Below are 15,529 nucleotides of genomic sequence, written 5' to 3'. Positions count from 1 at the left end.
TGTCACAGCTACTCTGATGTTCATGTTTTACTCTAATAAAAACCTTAAATAAATAATTACACGCTTTTGCAAATTTAGCACCACTACTGGTAAAGTGTTCAGAATAGCTAAATGAATAAATGGATAAAATTATTAAAAGGTAAATGTAGATGGTGAAAATGATATAAAATGTCTTATTTGTTAAAAAAAAAAAAAAGTGATGAGTCATGACCAAAAGTATGTGGACAGCTGGACAAATATTAGTTTAACATGTAAAAGAAGACTAATAAATAGTTTTGTACATGTACACAGAGACAGATCTAAATTGACACAGCAAAGGAAATAGAGTAAATAAATAAAAAGAATAATGGGAACAAAATACAAAACTGAAGATAATCATATAACACAATACCAAAATAAATACAAAAAAATTGTCAGATTATTGTGTTTTTTTCTAAATAAATAATATAATAAAAATATATTTCAGTGATGAAAGGAAATGACAAAATTCTAGGTAAGGTAAGATATTGTTTTGTTTTTTAAATTTCCATATGCAAAAAGAATTGATGAAGTATAATAATAGTATTTAGGATCACTTAATGTCCTTGCCAAAAAGGTGTAAATACAGTCAATTTTAAAGATCAGAGAACACAAATATTATTATTTGTGTTGCAAAAACATCACCAAATTGTTTCAATAAACTACAGTAAAACCTTTAAAATCTTTAATTTTTCATCAAAATAAAGACTTTATACAACTATTCAGGAGTACTCAGACTCCATTACAGTAAAAGTCCTGTATGAAAAAATCCTCCTACAGTAAAAGTACATAAGTATTATGAGCTTGATGTAGTTAAAGTATTGCAGTAAAAGTACATAAGTATTATGAGCTTGATGTAGTTAAAGTATTGCAGTAAAAGTACATAAGTATTATGAGCTTGATGTAGTTAAAGTATTGCAGTAAAAGTACATAAGTATTATGAGCTTGATGTAGTTAAAGTATTGCAGTAAAAGTACATAAGTATTATGAGCTTGATGTAGTTAAAGTATTGCAGTAAAAGTACATAAGTATTATGAGCTTGATGTAGTTAAAGTATTGCAGTAAAAGTACATAAGTATTATGAGCTTGATGTAGTTAAAGTATTGCAGTAAAAGTACATAAGTATTATGAGCTTGATGTAGTTAAAGTATTGCAGTAAAAGTAGTGGTTTGGTCCCTCTGACTGATATATTATTATATATGACATCATTAGATTATTAATAGTGAAGCATCAGTGTTAGAGCAGCATGTTACTGTTGTAGCTACTGGAGGTGGAGCTAGTTTACACTACTTTATATACAGTTAGCTAGTTTAGTCCAGTGGTTCCCAACCTAGGGGTCGGGCCCCTCCAAAGGGTCAGAAGATAAATCTGAGGGGTGGTGAGATGATTAATGGGAGAGGAAAGAAGAAAAAACAAAGTTCTGATACACAAATCTGTTTTCAGTTTTTGGACTTTTTCTCTAATCTTTGATTTTTGCTGAAATATTGGATCATTTGAACATTTATTGAAATGAAAGCATGTGAGAAGTTTAGAGGGAAAAATCACTATTTGGTGGAGCTGTTAACAACTCATAGACATGTGAAATGTGACCACGACTACACACTGCTTTTTGTAAGATGTCAAAAGCCAAAAAGGTTGGAAACCACTGACATCTTGTGTCCAGCAGTTAAACCTCTGAATAAAATATATTTGTATATTTATAGATTCTGGACATTTTAATGAGGGAGGGAGGAGATGTAATTTTAAGGATTTAACAAGATAATTGAACAGGCACAGACACATTCACAGAGTATTTTATATACATCTTAAAACATATCTGGAGGGGATCTTTAATCTGTAAATAACTTTTTTTTCTTTTTCATCCTGACTGCTGAAGGTCAGACAGGATGATATTTTTATAAAGTGGTGCCTGTGTGTCACAAACACAGAGATTTAAACATGTTTTAGCTGCACACAAATCCCCTCAGCCCATTGCACTCTGACACAAAGTAAAACACTAATAAAACTGTTCTGTATCTTTGGCACCATTAAAATGGCATTTTCTATTGTATAGAATAAAAACAAAAACGTGAATGATTGAAATGGAAAAGAGAAAATTAGATTTATATGTTAAGGCTGAGATCTGTCTAGAAGCTGTTTACAGCACCTGGTATCCCCAGGCGGGCTACCATCCAGGTACTAACCAGAGCCGACCCTGCTTAGTTTCTGAGTTCAGATGAGATCAGGTGTGTTTTTTTTTTCTATCTTTTATTGTCAAAAATACAAAAATCCAGTTTTATGTACGGTACTTACAAAGATATAGTCACAAATAATAATACAAAATCAAACAAGAAAACAGGATTTCTTAAACTTGTGTTGAAATCAATTCTTAAATGAACACATATCAAATACAAGAAAACAGACTGAGAACAAATAAAAACATAAACAACAAAATTAACCATTTAAAAAAAAAAATCAAAATTAAAAAATCCAAACAGGATCAGTGCTAAACAAAACAATAAAATCCCATTTAAGCTTCTCCTATATAAAGGGAAACCCTATTGATATACAATCAATAACAATAATAACTGAACTGAAAAGCACATCAGGCACTATAATCACTCATAAACATAAAGAGAGTCTAAGTGACTTTTAAAGCGTTGGATAAAGTAAAAAAAACAAACAAACAAAACAAAAAACAATAATCTTAAACAATATTCATTTTCATGTATCATATTTCCCTCATTATTCTTTTTTTCCTTGTGATGACCACTGTTATCATCTGGGAGTTGGTATCTGTCTCTAATCTGTGTCTCTTCCCTGCAGGTGACTAATTGCAGTAACTCAACACCTGCTGACGTTACTTAAACCACAGCTGTAGTTTCTCTCTCTGCTCTCCCCTCCAGTTGGTTGGTTTAGTTATGTTGCTTTAGTTGTTTATTTTGCTTACCTACACACACACACACACACACACACACACACACTCATGATTCATGAATCATGCACCTCATACTGATCTCACTGATCTACACATCCCATACTTTATATATTTAGTTTCAGCTTTAATTTTAATTTGGTCAAATTTGGTTATTTTGCTTAATAAAGTTTGTTTAAACATTTGTTTAAATGTTTTCCATGGTGTGGTCTCCCTTTCTGTTGTGACTTCCTGAGCCGGGTCATAACATCCTTTGTCTCGCGATACCAGACAGTCGGAGATCTCCACCTACTGAAGTCTGAGGATTTCTAAATGCACAGTCGTTGCTGTCCTGAGCAATACTGAAGTCCTATGTTAACATTTAAAGTCGGATCATATATTTTACTGATAATCTATTTAGTTAACAATCTCGTAAATCAGATAGATATATAAAGTGTACTTTCATTATATGTATAAATTGTATAAATTTAATTTATTGCAAATATATACTTTTAAATCTATTTTATGTCCCTCTTTTTATGTTTTTATGTTTTATAAAAAACTCAAAACTGCATTTTTAATAATAATAATTTAGATTAATTTTATTACTCAATTTTGTTTACACTTTTTAGACAACAGTATGCTATAACTACAACTAATACTACTACTTCTTACATGCTGTTCATTTTTATGTTATAAAATATTTATAGTTATTGTGTCAGTATTTGTTTTATCTTTTAAAATATCTATACAGTATGTGTAGTGTATTATCACTGTTATTTTTTTGCCATATGACATAACCTTAAAATTATAAATCTAATGTTAGTAGAGTTCAGTTTAATAAACGCTGCCCTCCAGTGGTCAGAGTGAAGAACTGCAACACTTTATACAGGACAGCACAGTGATTGTCTGTGACTTTTGAATAAAGGTTTAATAGTTTTGTTTTGATTTCTTAGGCACTATCTTTGAAATTAAAGGCTATTTTAGAAAAAACTCTACACAGTTTACCTGTGGCCTATTTATAGTGCTCATGCTCTGATTTGTAAGTGAACTCAAAGTAAAAGTGTTTTCACACGTGTCAGTGTGGAAAGGCAATTGGAAAAATAGTGCAGCAATGTAGAGACCAATGTTAACAGTTTTGCTAGAAGTGTGTTAATGAACTGTAAACTGAATGTATAGCAGTGAGTTGTGTTTACAGTTTAAAATGCAGCAAAAATATGTTATAAAATTACAAACTAGGTATAAAGCAGAGAACATGCATTCAGTTTGGCACACTTGGTAAATGCATTGGCTACAAGTGTTAATGCTTCAAGAATCACTGTTGGTGTTTAAGCTGTAATTGAAATTGAAAAACTGTAATTGTAGCTAATGTTAGGTCATGTTAGTTATGCTACTTTAACTTGACATTATGTTATATTTCAGTTCTGTTTGAAATGAATGAGTCTTTTCCTGTGATGCAGCGTGTATTGTGGTAAGATGTTATAGTTGTGAAATGAAGCCATTTTAATGACTGATAAACTGTCATAACTCAAATGGCGGATGGGTTATTCATGCCAGTTATTGAATATTAATATAAATTTAGTTAATTGTTTTCTGAATTTTACTGTTACACATGCAAGTAGATCTCTTATGTTTTTACCTAAATTTGCTTTTTGTAATTCATGTTCTGCAATAATAAAGTTAAATCCATTATGCTCATGAATGTTTAGTAGTAGTTTGAACAGTTAATTAGGTTAAGTTCCTTAACTCTGAGGGTGTTTTGAAAACTACAGTGTGTTTGTTCTGATCTGAATCAGTGAATAATTTGGTACACTTCTTGGTTCGGAGACCTTTGGAGAACTTTACAAAATCTAGATCCAAACCAAAAGAAAGAGTAAAATGGTCTAATAAACAATTCAAGTGTGTCAAAACCAGTAGCTCAGGATGTTAGAGAGCTGCTTGGAAGTTTTCAGGATCTAGGTTTGTGTTCCAGGTGAATTTTGTGGTCCATTGTCCTCTTCAGAGTGAAAATCTTTCAGACACTGCTCCACCTTTTTCTGACCAGGTAGCTAAAGGTGTTAGAGTACAGTTTGGAAGTTTTACATTTGTGGGTTCAATAATCAGGTAGTTCAATGAGTTTTTAAGTCAGATGAAACATGGATTTCAGATATGGCCATGGGTGCTCTGGTGAGGAATCGTCATCTTCATCTGCCGTAGATATCAATACCACTGCCAAGTTCAAATTGAACTGTTTAAAAAGCACTTTGAACTTGACTGACAGTGTAGGAGTAGTTTACTGTGATTGGAGTTTCTCCTGTGACGGACACATCATATGGCCCATCACATTTTAGTAAAGAAAAGAAAATTCATCCGCTGACTTCAAAGCTATGCTTCTAAGTAACAAGTAACAGGAACCTTCATAGAAATGTAGTGAAGTCAAAAGTACAATATTTGTCCTTCAAATGTAATAGAGTAAAAGTCATACGTTTCCAAAAAAGTTAATACTCAAGTAAAGTACAGATACTCAAAAAATGTACTTAAGTACAGTACTCAAGTAAACTAATCAACTAATTTTAAAGTCAGACACACTGAGAAAAGACTGAAAAGTTCTAAGAACCTATGATCAGCGCAGCAATGCAGGTGGCTCAGTGGGTTAGAAGGCTGCTCTGGAAGTTTTGAGGTTCTGGGTTCGATCCTCACTGAATTTTGAAGTCCAACATCAAGCGGACAGACTAACTGTGACAAAAACTATCAAAGCAACAGAGATCCAATGGTTCATCAAGTAGGGCATCTTCCTGGAGACTCTGAGGTTGTGGGTTCAATCCCCAGTTGCTACTTTTAAAGTCAGAAATTCAAAAGTAAAGACTGAAAAGCTCTAAGAAACTGCAATCAGTGTGGTAGTCCAGGTGGCTCAGGGGGTTAGAAGACTACTCTGGAAGTTTTGAGGTTGTGGGTTCAATCCCTGCTGAGTTTTAAAGTCCAACATCCAAAGTGAAGATTTAAAAGTGCCCGGAGAAAAGCTCTCAGTGTGAAGGGGACTCGGTGGCGTGGTGGGTTTGTTCGCGACCGTAAGGCGTCAGCGATGCAGCGTCTGGTTCAAATCCGCCCGTTGTCAGGACCTGGATCATCAAATGTCCAATCCTGCAGAGGCGGGGTCGGGGGAGGGCCGTGTCCTCCCCTGATGTTTCAGAGAGGTAGAAGCAGGGGGTTATGGGACGGGAAGCCATGAGCAACTGATGTTTTACTCAAGTTGAGACGAATGTTTTTAAAAATGTTGGAAGAGTTTTACTTACTTACAGACACAAAAATAATGATGACATTAGGTAGCCACTTTAATGATACTGTTTAGAAACTTAAATGTTTTATGTATATTTCACACTACCCCATCACCTATATAGGGAGGCAGTTGAGTTGATTTTTTTTTTTTTTGGGCGGGGGGGGGGGTTGGCGGGGTTCATACTATAGTGCATTTAGAAACTTACGTGTGTGTGTGTGTGTGTGTGTGTGTGTGTGTGTGTGTGTCACGTAACTGTATGTGGATGTTAATTGATTGATTGTCAGATTTGATTTGTTTTAATTGAGACACTAACTCAGAGCAGCCTGCAGGGGGCAGCATATGTGCTCTGCTGTCTTTTTAAAGAGTTTACTTTAGTTTTGACAATAACATTTGTCCTCAATCAGGAATCGAACCACTGATCCTCCAATGCTACAATTGCAAGAACTCATCCTACTGAGCTATACCTTACTATGAACAGCTGTGTGCTCGTTCTCCTATTTCTGTTTCCATCAGAAGAAGATCAACAGTAAAGAATGAGAGCAGCATTTGAACAAGGTTTCGAACCAACACTAAGTCTGTTGTGATTCCTCCTTATACAGGAGCTGAACAAACTCTTGAGTGCGTATCCTAATGAGCTATACCTACCTGCAAGTACCTTAGTGCTTGTTCTCCTATTTCTGTTTCTTCTGAGAAGAAGATCAACAGTAAAGAATTAGAGTAGTGCCCAAGCAAGGACTCAAACCAACAATCCTCTGCCAAAGTAGTTGCAAGCACTCATCCTCCTGAGCTATATCTCCCTCTGAGCACATGTGCTCGTTCTCCTATTTCTGCTTCTTCTGAGAAGAAGATCAACAGTAAAGAATTAGAGCAGTGCCCAAGCAAGGACTCAAACCAACAATCTTTTGCCCCAGTAGTTGTAAGCACTCATCCTCCTGAACTATATCTCTCTACAAACACTTGTGCTCGTTCTCCTATTTCTGTTTCTACTGAGAAGTTCAACAGTAAAGAATGAGAGAAGCCCAAACAAGGATTTGAACTAACATTAAGTCTGTCATGACTGCACCATGTAAACAGCTGATCCTGTTGAGCTACTTCTCCTGACAAGTAGTGGTATGTTCATCCTCCTATTTCATGTGTTTTATCAGAAGGTCAACAGTAAAGTAAGAAAGATCCTGCACCAAGAATCAAACCAACCTGTGATTACTCAGGTGTTCTTTTAGCAATCTGCTCATTGTCCTGAGCTATTTTTGTCCTTGTTAAGTCAGGTGTTTGTTCTCCTATTTCTTTTGTTTATTGAGAAGATTATAAACAATAAAGGATTGAACCAAAATTACATAAGTCAGGTGTTTCTGGGACCTGTTTCTTGGAGGTTTCAAGTCATTTCTCTGGAGGTTTCACTTCAAAATTTACTTGCTGTCAAGAGGATCAGACCAACAGCCACAAACCTACCAACTGGTCCCTTATCAGTTTGATGCATGTACCTTGTTTATCAGAGCCTTTCAGTCAGTCTTTCTATGTACATCAGACTTGAAAACTCTGCTGAGGATTGAACCCACAATCTCAAAACTTTAAAGTGAGCTTCTAACACCCAGTGATACAGTCTTTATTTATAAAAGCTCTTGAGTCGTGGTCCTAGACAATGAGCTTCTTATTTAGAGATGCTCACTTATTCCTTTTGACATTGGACTTCAAAATGCAGAGGTCACCTGTGGATCGAACCCACGTCCTCAAAACTTTCAACAATAGTCTTAACAGCTTGAGCTACAGATACATTTATAACTTGTTTCAATCTTTCTGTGTACACTGGACTTTAAAATTCACGATTGACGATTGAACCCACATCCTTCCAAAATCCAGATCAATCCTCTAACACCCTGAGTCAACAAACTTTCAAATCCCACACATAGTTGTACCTGTGGGAACATTGGTTCTAATCATTTCTATCTGAATCAATATGGAGTTATCAATAGTTATTTTATGATGTGCCAGGAGAGTGTTGTAATAATGAGGAAAGATGAATAATAATGATGAGTATGAAATAAAAACTCTTTATTCACAGACAGACAGAAAAAATGTTTACTACAGTTCAGAAAGTCAAAGCAATGTTTAAATAAAGTGATTGATATGATCATTTTGGAACTTTGATAGTTAATTGTTTATTTATATATCTAAAACATTAATCTATCTGTAAATCATCAATATTAGTTTATCAGATCATCAGTGGGATAATCAAACTACCACCAACCAAGTAAAATCAATGTCAAAGAAAATAATCAGCACAAAAATCACGTTACGGTTCTGGTGATAATCAATCCCGCAGTATTTCCTCATAAGCACCCCCTATATATCCCCTCATGTTCTGCTGATACAGATAGTACTTGGTATTAACTTCTGGTATGTACAGTATATATGTGTATGTATAGACCATATAACAATACATATGTGTATATATATGACTGACAAACCATGTCGGGTTTAGACACTGCATTTACAAGAAGTGAGAGATCAGGTTGGTACTAAATAACATGATAAAGTTTCTCTAACAGGAGGAGACTCTCCTTCCTACAGAGAACACAGAGAGACTGAGGATTCAGACCAGTCAGGCCAGAACCCAAACCCAGCACACAGAGCCTGAGTGAATGTGGTGTTGAAGGTGTGGAGTTGGATCAGTGTGTCAGAGGAGACTCTGTAGAAGGACAGAGTGCCAGCAGGACAGTCCACATACACTGCCACTCTGTTAGTGACAGAGGAGGAGGAGGAGGAAGAGGAGATGGGTGTTTGTCTCTTATTGTGACAGACAGAGTAACGACTATTTGAGCAATTCAGATTCCAGGACTGATCATTCTTTCCAAACACACAGTCATCACTGTCTCCTCTCCTGCTTATTCCTCTGTAAGTCACTGATAAAGAAACATTTCCTCTCCACTCAACCTCCCAGTAACAGCGACCAGTCAGATCATTTCTACACAGCAGCTGAGAACAGAAGTCAAATCTGTCTGGATGATCAGGATATGACTGCTCCTCCCACACATATGTCACCTTCCTGTTGTTGTCAGACAGTTTGAGCTCTCTGTTTGCTGTGTTTGGATCCAGTGTGAGTTCACAGAAATCTGACGGAGAGAACGAGACACAATACAGCTGCAGTTATTGATCTATCATCTGTTTGATGACATCATCTCCATCCTCAGTAGGATGTGAATGAGTGATGTCACAGTTTAAAGTTTGTTTTGTTATCATGAATCAAATGAAAAACACACTTACACTTCCTCAGACCTGGTGTCAACCATCGGACTCCAGAAGGCTTCAGCCTGAAAGGAGGGGGAGGGTCAGAGCAGCACGTTCTCTTTTAGCATGCAAACATGGACGTTACATCGCTCTAGTCTACTGTTTTATTATTCTCAAGGATTCAGTTGAGATGTATGATCAGCTCTGACAGAGAAAATGTTTCCAGCTCTTCCTCCTCCATCAGACATTGTCTCTCCATACCTGAGAGTGTCTAATTTCCAGTGTGGATCCTCAAGTCCAGGAGACAGCAGTTTCTCTCCTGAGTCTCCTGTATGATTGTAGCTCAGGTCAAGCTCTCTCAGATGGGAGGGGTTGGAGCTCCGAGCTGAGGCCAGAGAAGCACAGCCTTCCTCTGTGATCAGACATCCTGACAGGCTGCAGACACACAAAACAACACATGTCAGACAGACTGAGAGTACTGCTGTGTGCAGTCAGATACTAACTGACAAACTAAAAGATTAACTGAATCAGGGAGCTCCAGAAAGTTGAGCATCCAGCCAGATGGGAAAAGTCACCAGCTGAGGGATGATTCAGCAGCATGTTTTTAACTCATCATTGTGACCTAAATGTTAAAAAAATATTTAAAAATGTTTATGTTTTGTTTAAATGTGTGCGCTTTTCATGTTTGGTATGTTGAAGTTTTTTTTAAACTAAACAAAATCAAAGTGGTTCAAAGTATCCACCAGACTGAGGCTGCTCTTTAGCCTGCAACTGGTGCTTGAGGAACCCCATGCGAAAGCTTGGCTGTCTAGGTACAACAGTTTTTAGACACATTTAGGAGAAATCTGTAAAATCATCTGTTGTATTTAATAATTCAACAACATAAGAAAAATCAACAAGAAGAAAACAATTTAAAAAATCTGCATGGAAAGTAATTCTCTAATGTTACATTGCTTTAATGTTTATCCTCTAACATGATTTAGATTTTAAATGGTGATCTGCTGAACAGTTTGATTAAATCTGACCTGAGAGTTTTCAGTTTACAGTGTGGACTTTCCAGTCCAGCAGACAGCAGCCTCACTCCTGAATCCTGCAGGTTGTTGTTACTCACATCCAGCTCTCTCAGACTAGAGGACTGAGAGCTGAGAACTGAGGACAGTGCTGCACAGCTTCTCTCTGAGAGATTACACAAACTCAGCCTGGAGAAAAAATAATGAACAAGAAAACAAATTATCTTTGTTTTAAAATGTTGAGTCTCGACTTTTGGTGATGCAGGATATTTGTTATGAACTTTGTTAGGAGCAGGTTTAGCTTTCAGCAGTAATTAATGATTGAAGATCATTATTAATTATTAAAATCAATAAATCTGATTAATACGAATTAATCATAATAGCGCACCACCTGTGGTCAGGGACCAATAACCAAACAGTGGCTATAGTGTCAAGAAGTGGTGTTCACTTAAAAATTTCAATATCAGAGACACATCAACATTCATAAGGTGAACAGTGAAGGTTTGAATCTGAGCACTGACTCTCGCAACCAGCCTTTAACAGAATATATATACAAATAATACCAAAACAATTTATCTTTAAGGCATAACAGAGTTTATTAATGTAAGCAATATCAATTAAGAATCAATAGCACCTCAATCAATACACATCTATCATCCAACTGCAAACCAGTTGCAGGCTAGGCTTGCCATGGTTGTTGATGTTACTGGGGTTACATGGTGTTGGTACCCACACCGATTACATTACTTGCCCACTGCCCATACTGCAGTTTTGTTTTTTATCAAAACAAAACACATTTATTTCATGTTTGCGTATCAGCGCCCACATTCATCAAATAAAAAACTGTAATTCGTAAAGCATTAAGGGCATTATCAATACTTAGTCAGATGATGGACGCTACAATTATAAACTGAAAGTGTTTGCTCCATAAGCATCTGCAGCAGCAGCAGAGTCACAGCAGCAAAGTAGCAGAGTGAGACATCTGTTGTTCGTCCTGTAAACAACCATGATGCTAGATGTTAGTGAGCAGCTGCTCTCATGTCTCGGTGCTTGTTTTCGGCAGAAACTCTTCCACTCTCAATTTGTCTGTCTGGATGGCAGGGGAGTTGCTCCGGTTCTGGTTCTAAGCGGTGGTCATCCTCTGGCTCATCCCCAGCTGTGTGCGCCACAGCCCAACTGTACACGGAGGATGACCCACTGGCAGCAGCCTCAAGCCTGCCGTCACTAACTTTTAAGTAAGGGGACGCTCTAATCTAAAAATCTAACGTTAAAGATCAAAGTAAGTACTCTACGTATGCGCATCATCAAGGAATATCTTATCTTGAAAATGTCGCTGTAACCCCATTACACCAGTATTGTCATGAGTTTATTAGTCGGTGGGAAAATTTCCTCACCATGGCATCCCTAGTGCAGGCCTGCTTTTGTCTTGTATGAGGCCCAACATTTGTATCTTTGGAGACATTTGTGTTAAATGTGACAGAATTTGTGTTAAAAAGACATGTAATGATCTAAATCACATGATATCAAAGCAAAAATCAATTTCTCTATCTCAGCCAGAGTTCATACATGTGTGCGGTATAGTATGTGACGCTGGATCAAAGAAAGATAAGCTGGAAAATACATACATTTTCTTTCCTGTGAAAAATAAAATCTTGATGGAAAACTTTTGCAGTTCAGAAATCCTGGCATTAGAGAGGCTGATTAAATTTCATGAACTGAAGTGTAACTTGATCTCACCTGAGAGTTTTCAATGTACAGTGTGGACTCTCCAGCCCAACAGACAGCAGCTTCACTCCTGAATCCTGCAGGTTGTTGTTACTGAGATCTAGCTCTCTCAGACTAGAGGGCTGGGAGCTGAGAACTGAGGACAGAGCTTCACAGCTTCTCTCTGAGATGTTACAGCCACTCAGCCTGAAGAGGAAATAATTAACAAGAAGACATATAATCTTTGTATGTAAATTTCACTATCTTTAATGTTGAATCAAGATTTAGGGATATAGTGGACAAACACAGATCTCAGTCTTCACTACAGCTAACGGAACCAACTGACCTACATTTTAATTTGGACCAAATATAGCAACACTTTAAATTTGCTCAGTTACACCAAAGTATCACCTCTATATCTAGATGGTAACCTGTGAGGAGTTGGTAAATTTGGTGTTATGTGATCTTGTTTTGAGACTGGCTGAAATCCCTCTTGTTCTATTCTAAAGATGCTGAAGATAAAACAGTTCATTGATGTTGAAGCAGGAATAAACAAACATGCAGTAATCTGATTCACACATCAAATCAAGCTTCTCTGTATTAGCCAGTGTTCATATCTCTTATATCTCAACTCATTTAAGACAAGCTGTAATCTGAATCTGACCTGAGAGTTTCCAGTGTACAGCATGGACTCTCCAGTCCAGCAGACAGCAGCTTCACTCCAGAACCCTGCAGGTTGTTGTTACTCACATCCAGCTCTCTCAGACTAGAGGACTGGGAGCTGAGAACTGAGGACAGTGCTGCACAGCTTCTCTCTGAGAGGTTACAGCCACTCAGCCTGGAGAGGAAATGATTAGCAGAAAAGGTATTTCCATTTGAATCAAAAACAGCACATGCAGCACTCTGAAATGGATAAAAATTCTAAACAATTACAGAGCTTTGTTGGAGGCTTTGACCACTGGCAGCAGCCTCAGAAGAGCCTCCTCTGATGCAGAGTATTTCTTCAGGTCAAACACATCCAGATCTTTTTCTGATGACAGTAAGATGAAGACCAGAGCTGACCACTGAGCAGGAGACAGTTTATCTGTGGAGAGACTTCCTGAACTCAAGTACTGTTGGATCTCCTCCACTAGAGAACCATCATTCAGTTCATTCAGACAGTGGAGCAGATTGATGCTTCTCTCTGCAGACAGATTATCACTGATCTTCTTTTTGATGTACTCAACCGTTTTCTGATTGGTCTGTGAGCTACTTCCTGTATGTGTCAGCAGACCTCGTAGGAGACTCTGATTGGTCTGCATTGAAAGACCCAGGAAGAAGCGGAGGAACAAGTCCAGGTGTCCATTTGGACTCTGTAAGGCCTTATCCACAGCACTCTGGTAGAAACGCGTTGATTTGTTTCCGAACACTTCAGACCACCAGGATGTTGTTTGTTCTTCTGCCAGCAGATTGACTCCAGAGTTGATGAATGTCAGATGGACATGAAGAGCAGCCAGAAACTCCTGAACACTCAGATGGATGAAGCAGAACACTGTTTCTGGAAACATCCCACATTCTTCCTCTTTAAAGACCTGTGTGAACACTCCTGAGTACACTGAGGCTGCTCTGATATCAATGCCACACTCTATCAGGTCTGATTCATAGAAGATCAGGTTTCCATTCTGCAGCTGCTCAAAAGCCAGTTTTCCCAGAGACTCAATCATCTTCCTGCTCTCTGGACCCCAGATTGGATCTGTCTCAGTTCCTCCATCATACTTGACATTCTTAAGTTTGGACTGAAGCATCACAAGGCGGAGGTACATCTCTGTCAGGGTCTCAGGCAGTTCTCCACTCTCACTGCTCTTCATGGTCCACTCCAGAACTGTAGCAGTGATCCAGCAGAAGACTGGGATGTGGCACATGATGTGGAGGCTTTGTGATGTCTTGATGTGGGAGATGATTCTGCTGGCCCACTTCTCATCTCTGAATCTCTTCCTGAAGTACTCCTCCTTCTGTGGGTCAGTGAACCCTCTGACCTCTGTCACCATGTCAACACACTCAGGAGGGATGTGATTGGCTGCTGCAGGTCGTGTGGTTATCCAGAGGTGAGCAGAGGGAAGCAGTTTCCCCCTGATGAGGTTTGTCAGCAGCACATCTACTGAGGTGGACTCTGTAACATCAGTCAGGATCTCATTGTTGTGGAAGTCCAGAGGAAGTCGACACTCATCCAGACCGTCAAAGATGAACACAACCTGGAACTCTTCAAACCTGCAGATTCCTGCTTCTTTGGTTTCAGTAAAGAAGTGATGAACAAGTTCCACCAAACTGTACTTTTTCTCTTTCAGCACATTCAGCTCTCTGAAACTGAATGGAAATGTGAAGTGTATGTCCTGGTTGGCTTTGCCTTCAGCCCAGTCCAGAGTGAACTTCTGTGTTAAGACTGTTTTCCCAATGCCAGCCACTCCCTTTGTAATCATGGTCCTGATTGGTTCATCTCTTCCAGGTGAGGCTTTAAAGATGTCTTTTTGTCTGACTGTTGTTTCTGGTCTGTCTGGTTTCCTGGATGTTGTTTCAATCTGTCTGACCTCATGTTTATCATTGACCTCTGTGGTCCCTCCCTCTGTGATGTAGAGCTCTGTGTAGATCTGATTCAGAAGAACCGACTGTCCTGGTTTTGGAATTCCTTCAAACACTCTGTGAAACCTTTTCTTCAGCTTGGTTTTGAATGTGTGTTGACATCTGACAAGAGTCCCTGAAAGAAGAAACAACAGAAACACATGAACTGAACTAACCTGAACCCTACAATGTAGATACAAAGCAAACTAATTTCCTCTGACTGACCTTCATTCCTGGTGATCTTCTTTAAAACCATCCTCATCACCACCAGAGAGTTTTCACTGTACTTTTGCACCATCAGATCCACTGTCTTCAGCCTGTCTGCATCCTCCAGTTGGCTCTTTTTAATGGCTTCAAATCCATCCAGTAATGCTTCCTTCTGCAGGAACCACTGGAAGTATTTCAGCTGCTCATTTGCCAAATCCTCCAACACTTCCAGCAACTCCAGCTCCATAGGCTTCTCCATCTCCCTGAAAACAGCTCATACTTCAATGATACATTTTTACTAAGACTGAATGAGCTTCAGTATATCACATGTCATGATCATTTCAGTCAGGGTTCAGGGAGAACTAAGAAAAGCAAAAATGAACTCATGTGCTTTAATTCTCTTCTCCCTTTAATTTTCTCCTTTACCTTTCAACATGTTTAACAATGGTTTTAAGTACAAGTATAAGAGTTTTATTAGTGACACCACTCTGTATAAAGGGCAGAAGATGTTATTTGGCACTGGAAACTTTTAAAGGGATGTTAAAAAAAGCAGGTCAGTAGGCAGGAGAATGTGCATAAAAAGGTGATATTTATTAACAAAAATATTAACTAGAATGTGTC

At 38.0% G+C, this 15,529-nt stretch overlaps 1 protein-coding gene across 1 annotated transcript; it reads right to left on the bottom strand.

Annotated features, from left to right (window-relative positions):
- Positions 1-8,290: 8,290 nt before the first annotated feature.
- On the bottom strand, positions 8,291-15,165 carry LOC137177024 (NLR family CARD domain-containing protein 3-like). Its single transcript, XM_067583108.1, has 7 exons — positions 14,909-15,165; positions 13,040-14,837; positions 12,140-12,313; positions 10,418-10,591; positions 9,654-9,827; positions 9,429-9,475; positions 8,291-9,277 (listed from the first exon to the last, which is right to left on the bottom strand). Exons 1-7 carry the CDS (start codon positions 15,153-15,155, stop codon positions 8,730-8,732), a joined length of 3,162 nt encoding a protein of 1,053 aa, XP_067439209.1. The 5' UTR covers positions 15,156-15,165; the 3' UTR covers positions 8,291-8,729.
- Between the last annotated feature and the right edge of the window lie 364 nt (positions 15,166-15,529).

The sequence above is a fragment of the Thunnus thynnus genome, chromosome 24, assembly GCF_963924715.1.
Source record: "Thunnus thynnus chromosome 24, fThuThy2.1, whole genome shotgun sequence".
Lineage (NCBI taxonomy): Eukaryota > Metazoa > Chordata > Actinopteri > Scombriformes > Scombridae > Thunnus > Thunnus thynnus.
Note: the sequence above shows the minus strand (reverse complement) of the source record. Positions and strands in the feature narration are given on the sequence as shown.

Excerpts from the sequence above, each read along its gene's own strand:
- LOC137177024 (XM_067583108.1), bottom strand. The coding sequence starts at position 15,155 with ATGGAGCTGGAGTTGCTGGAAGTGTTGGAGGATTTGGCAAATGAGCAG. Across the intron at positions 12,314-13,039 it reads AAAGCCTCCAACAAAGCTCT|GCTGAGTGGCTGTAACATCT; the intron begins GTAATTGTTTAG and ends TTTCCTCTTCAG. Across the intron at positions 9,828-10,417 it reads TGTAAACTGAAAACTCTCAG|CCTGTCAGGATGTCTGATCA; the intron begins GTCAGATTTAAT and ends GTGTGTCTGCAG.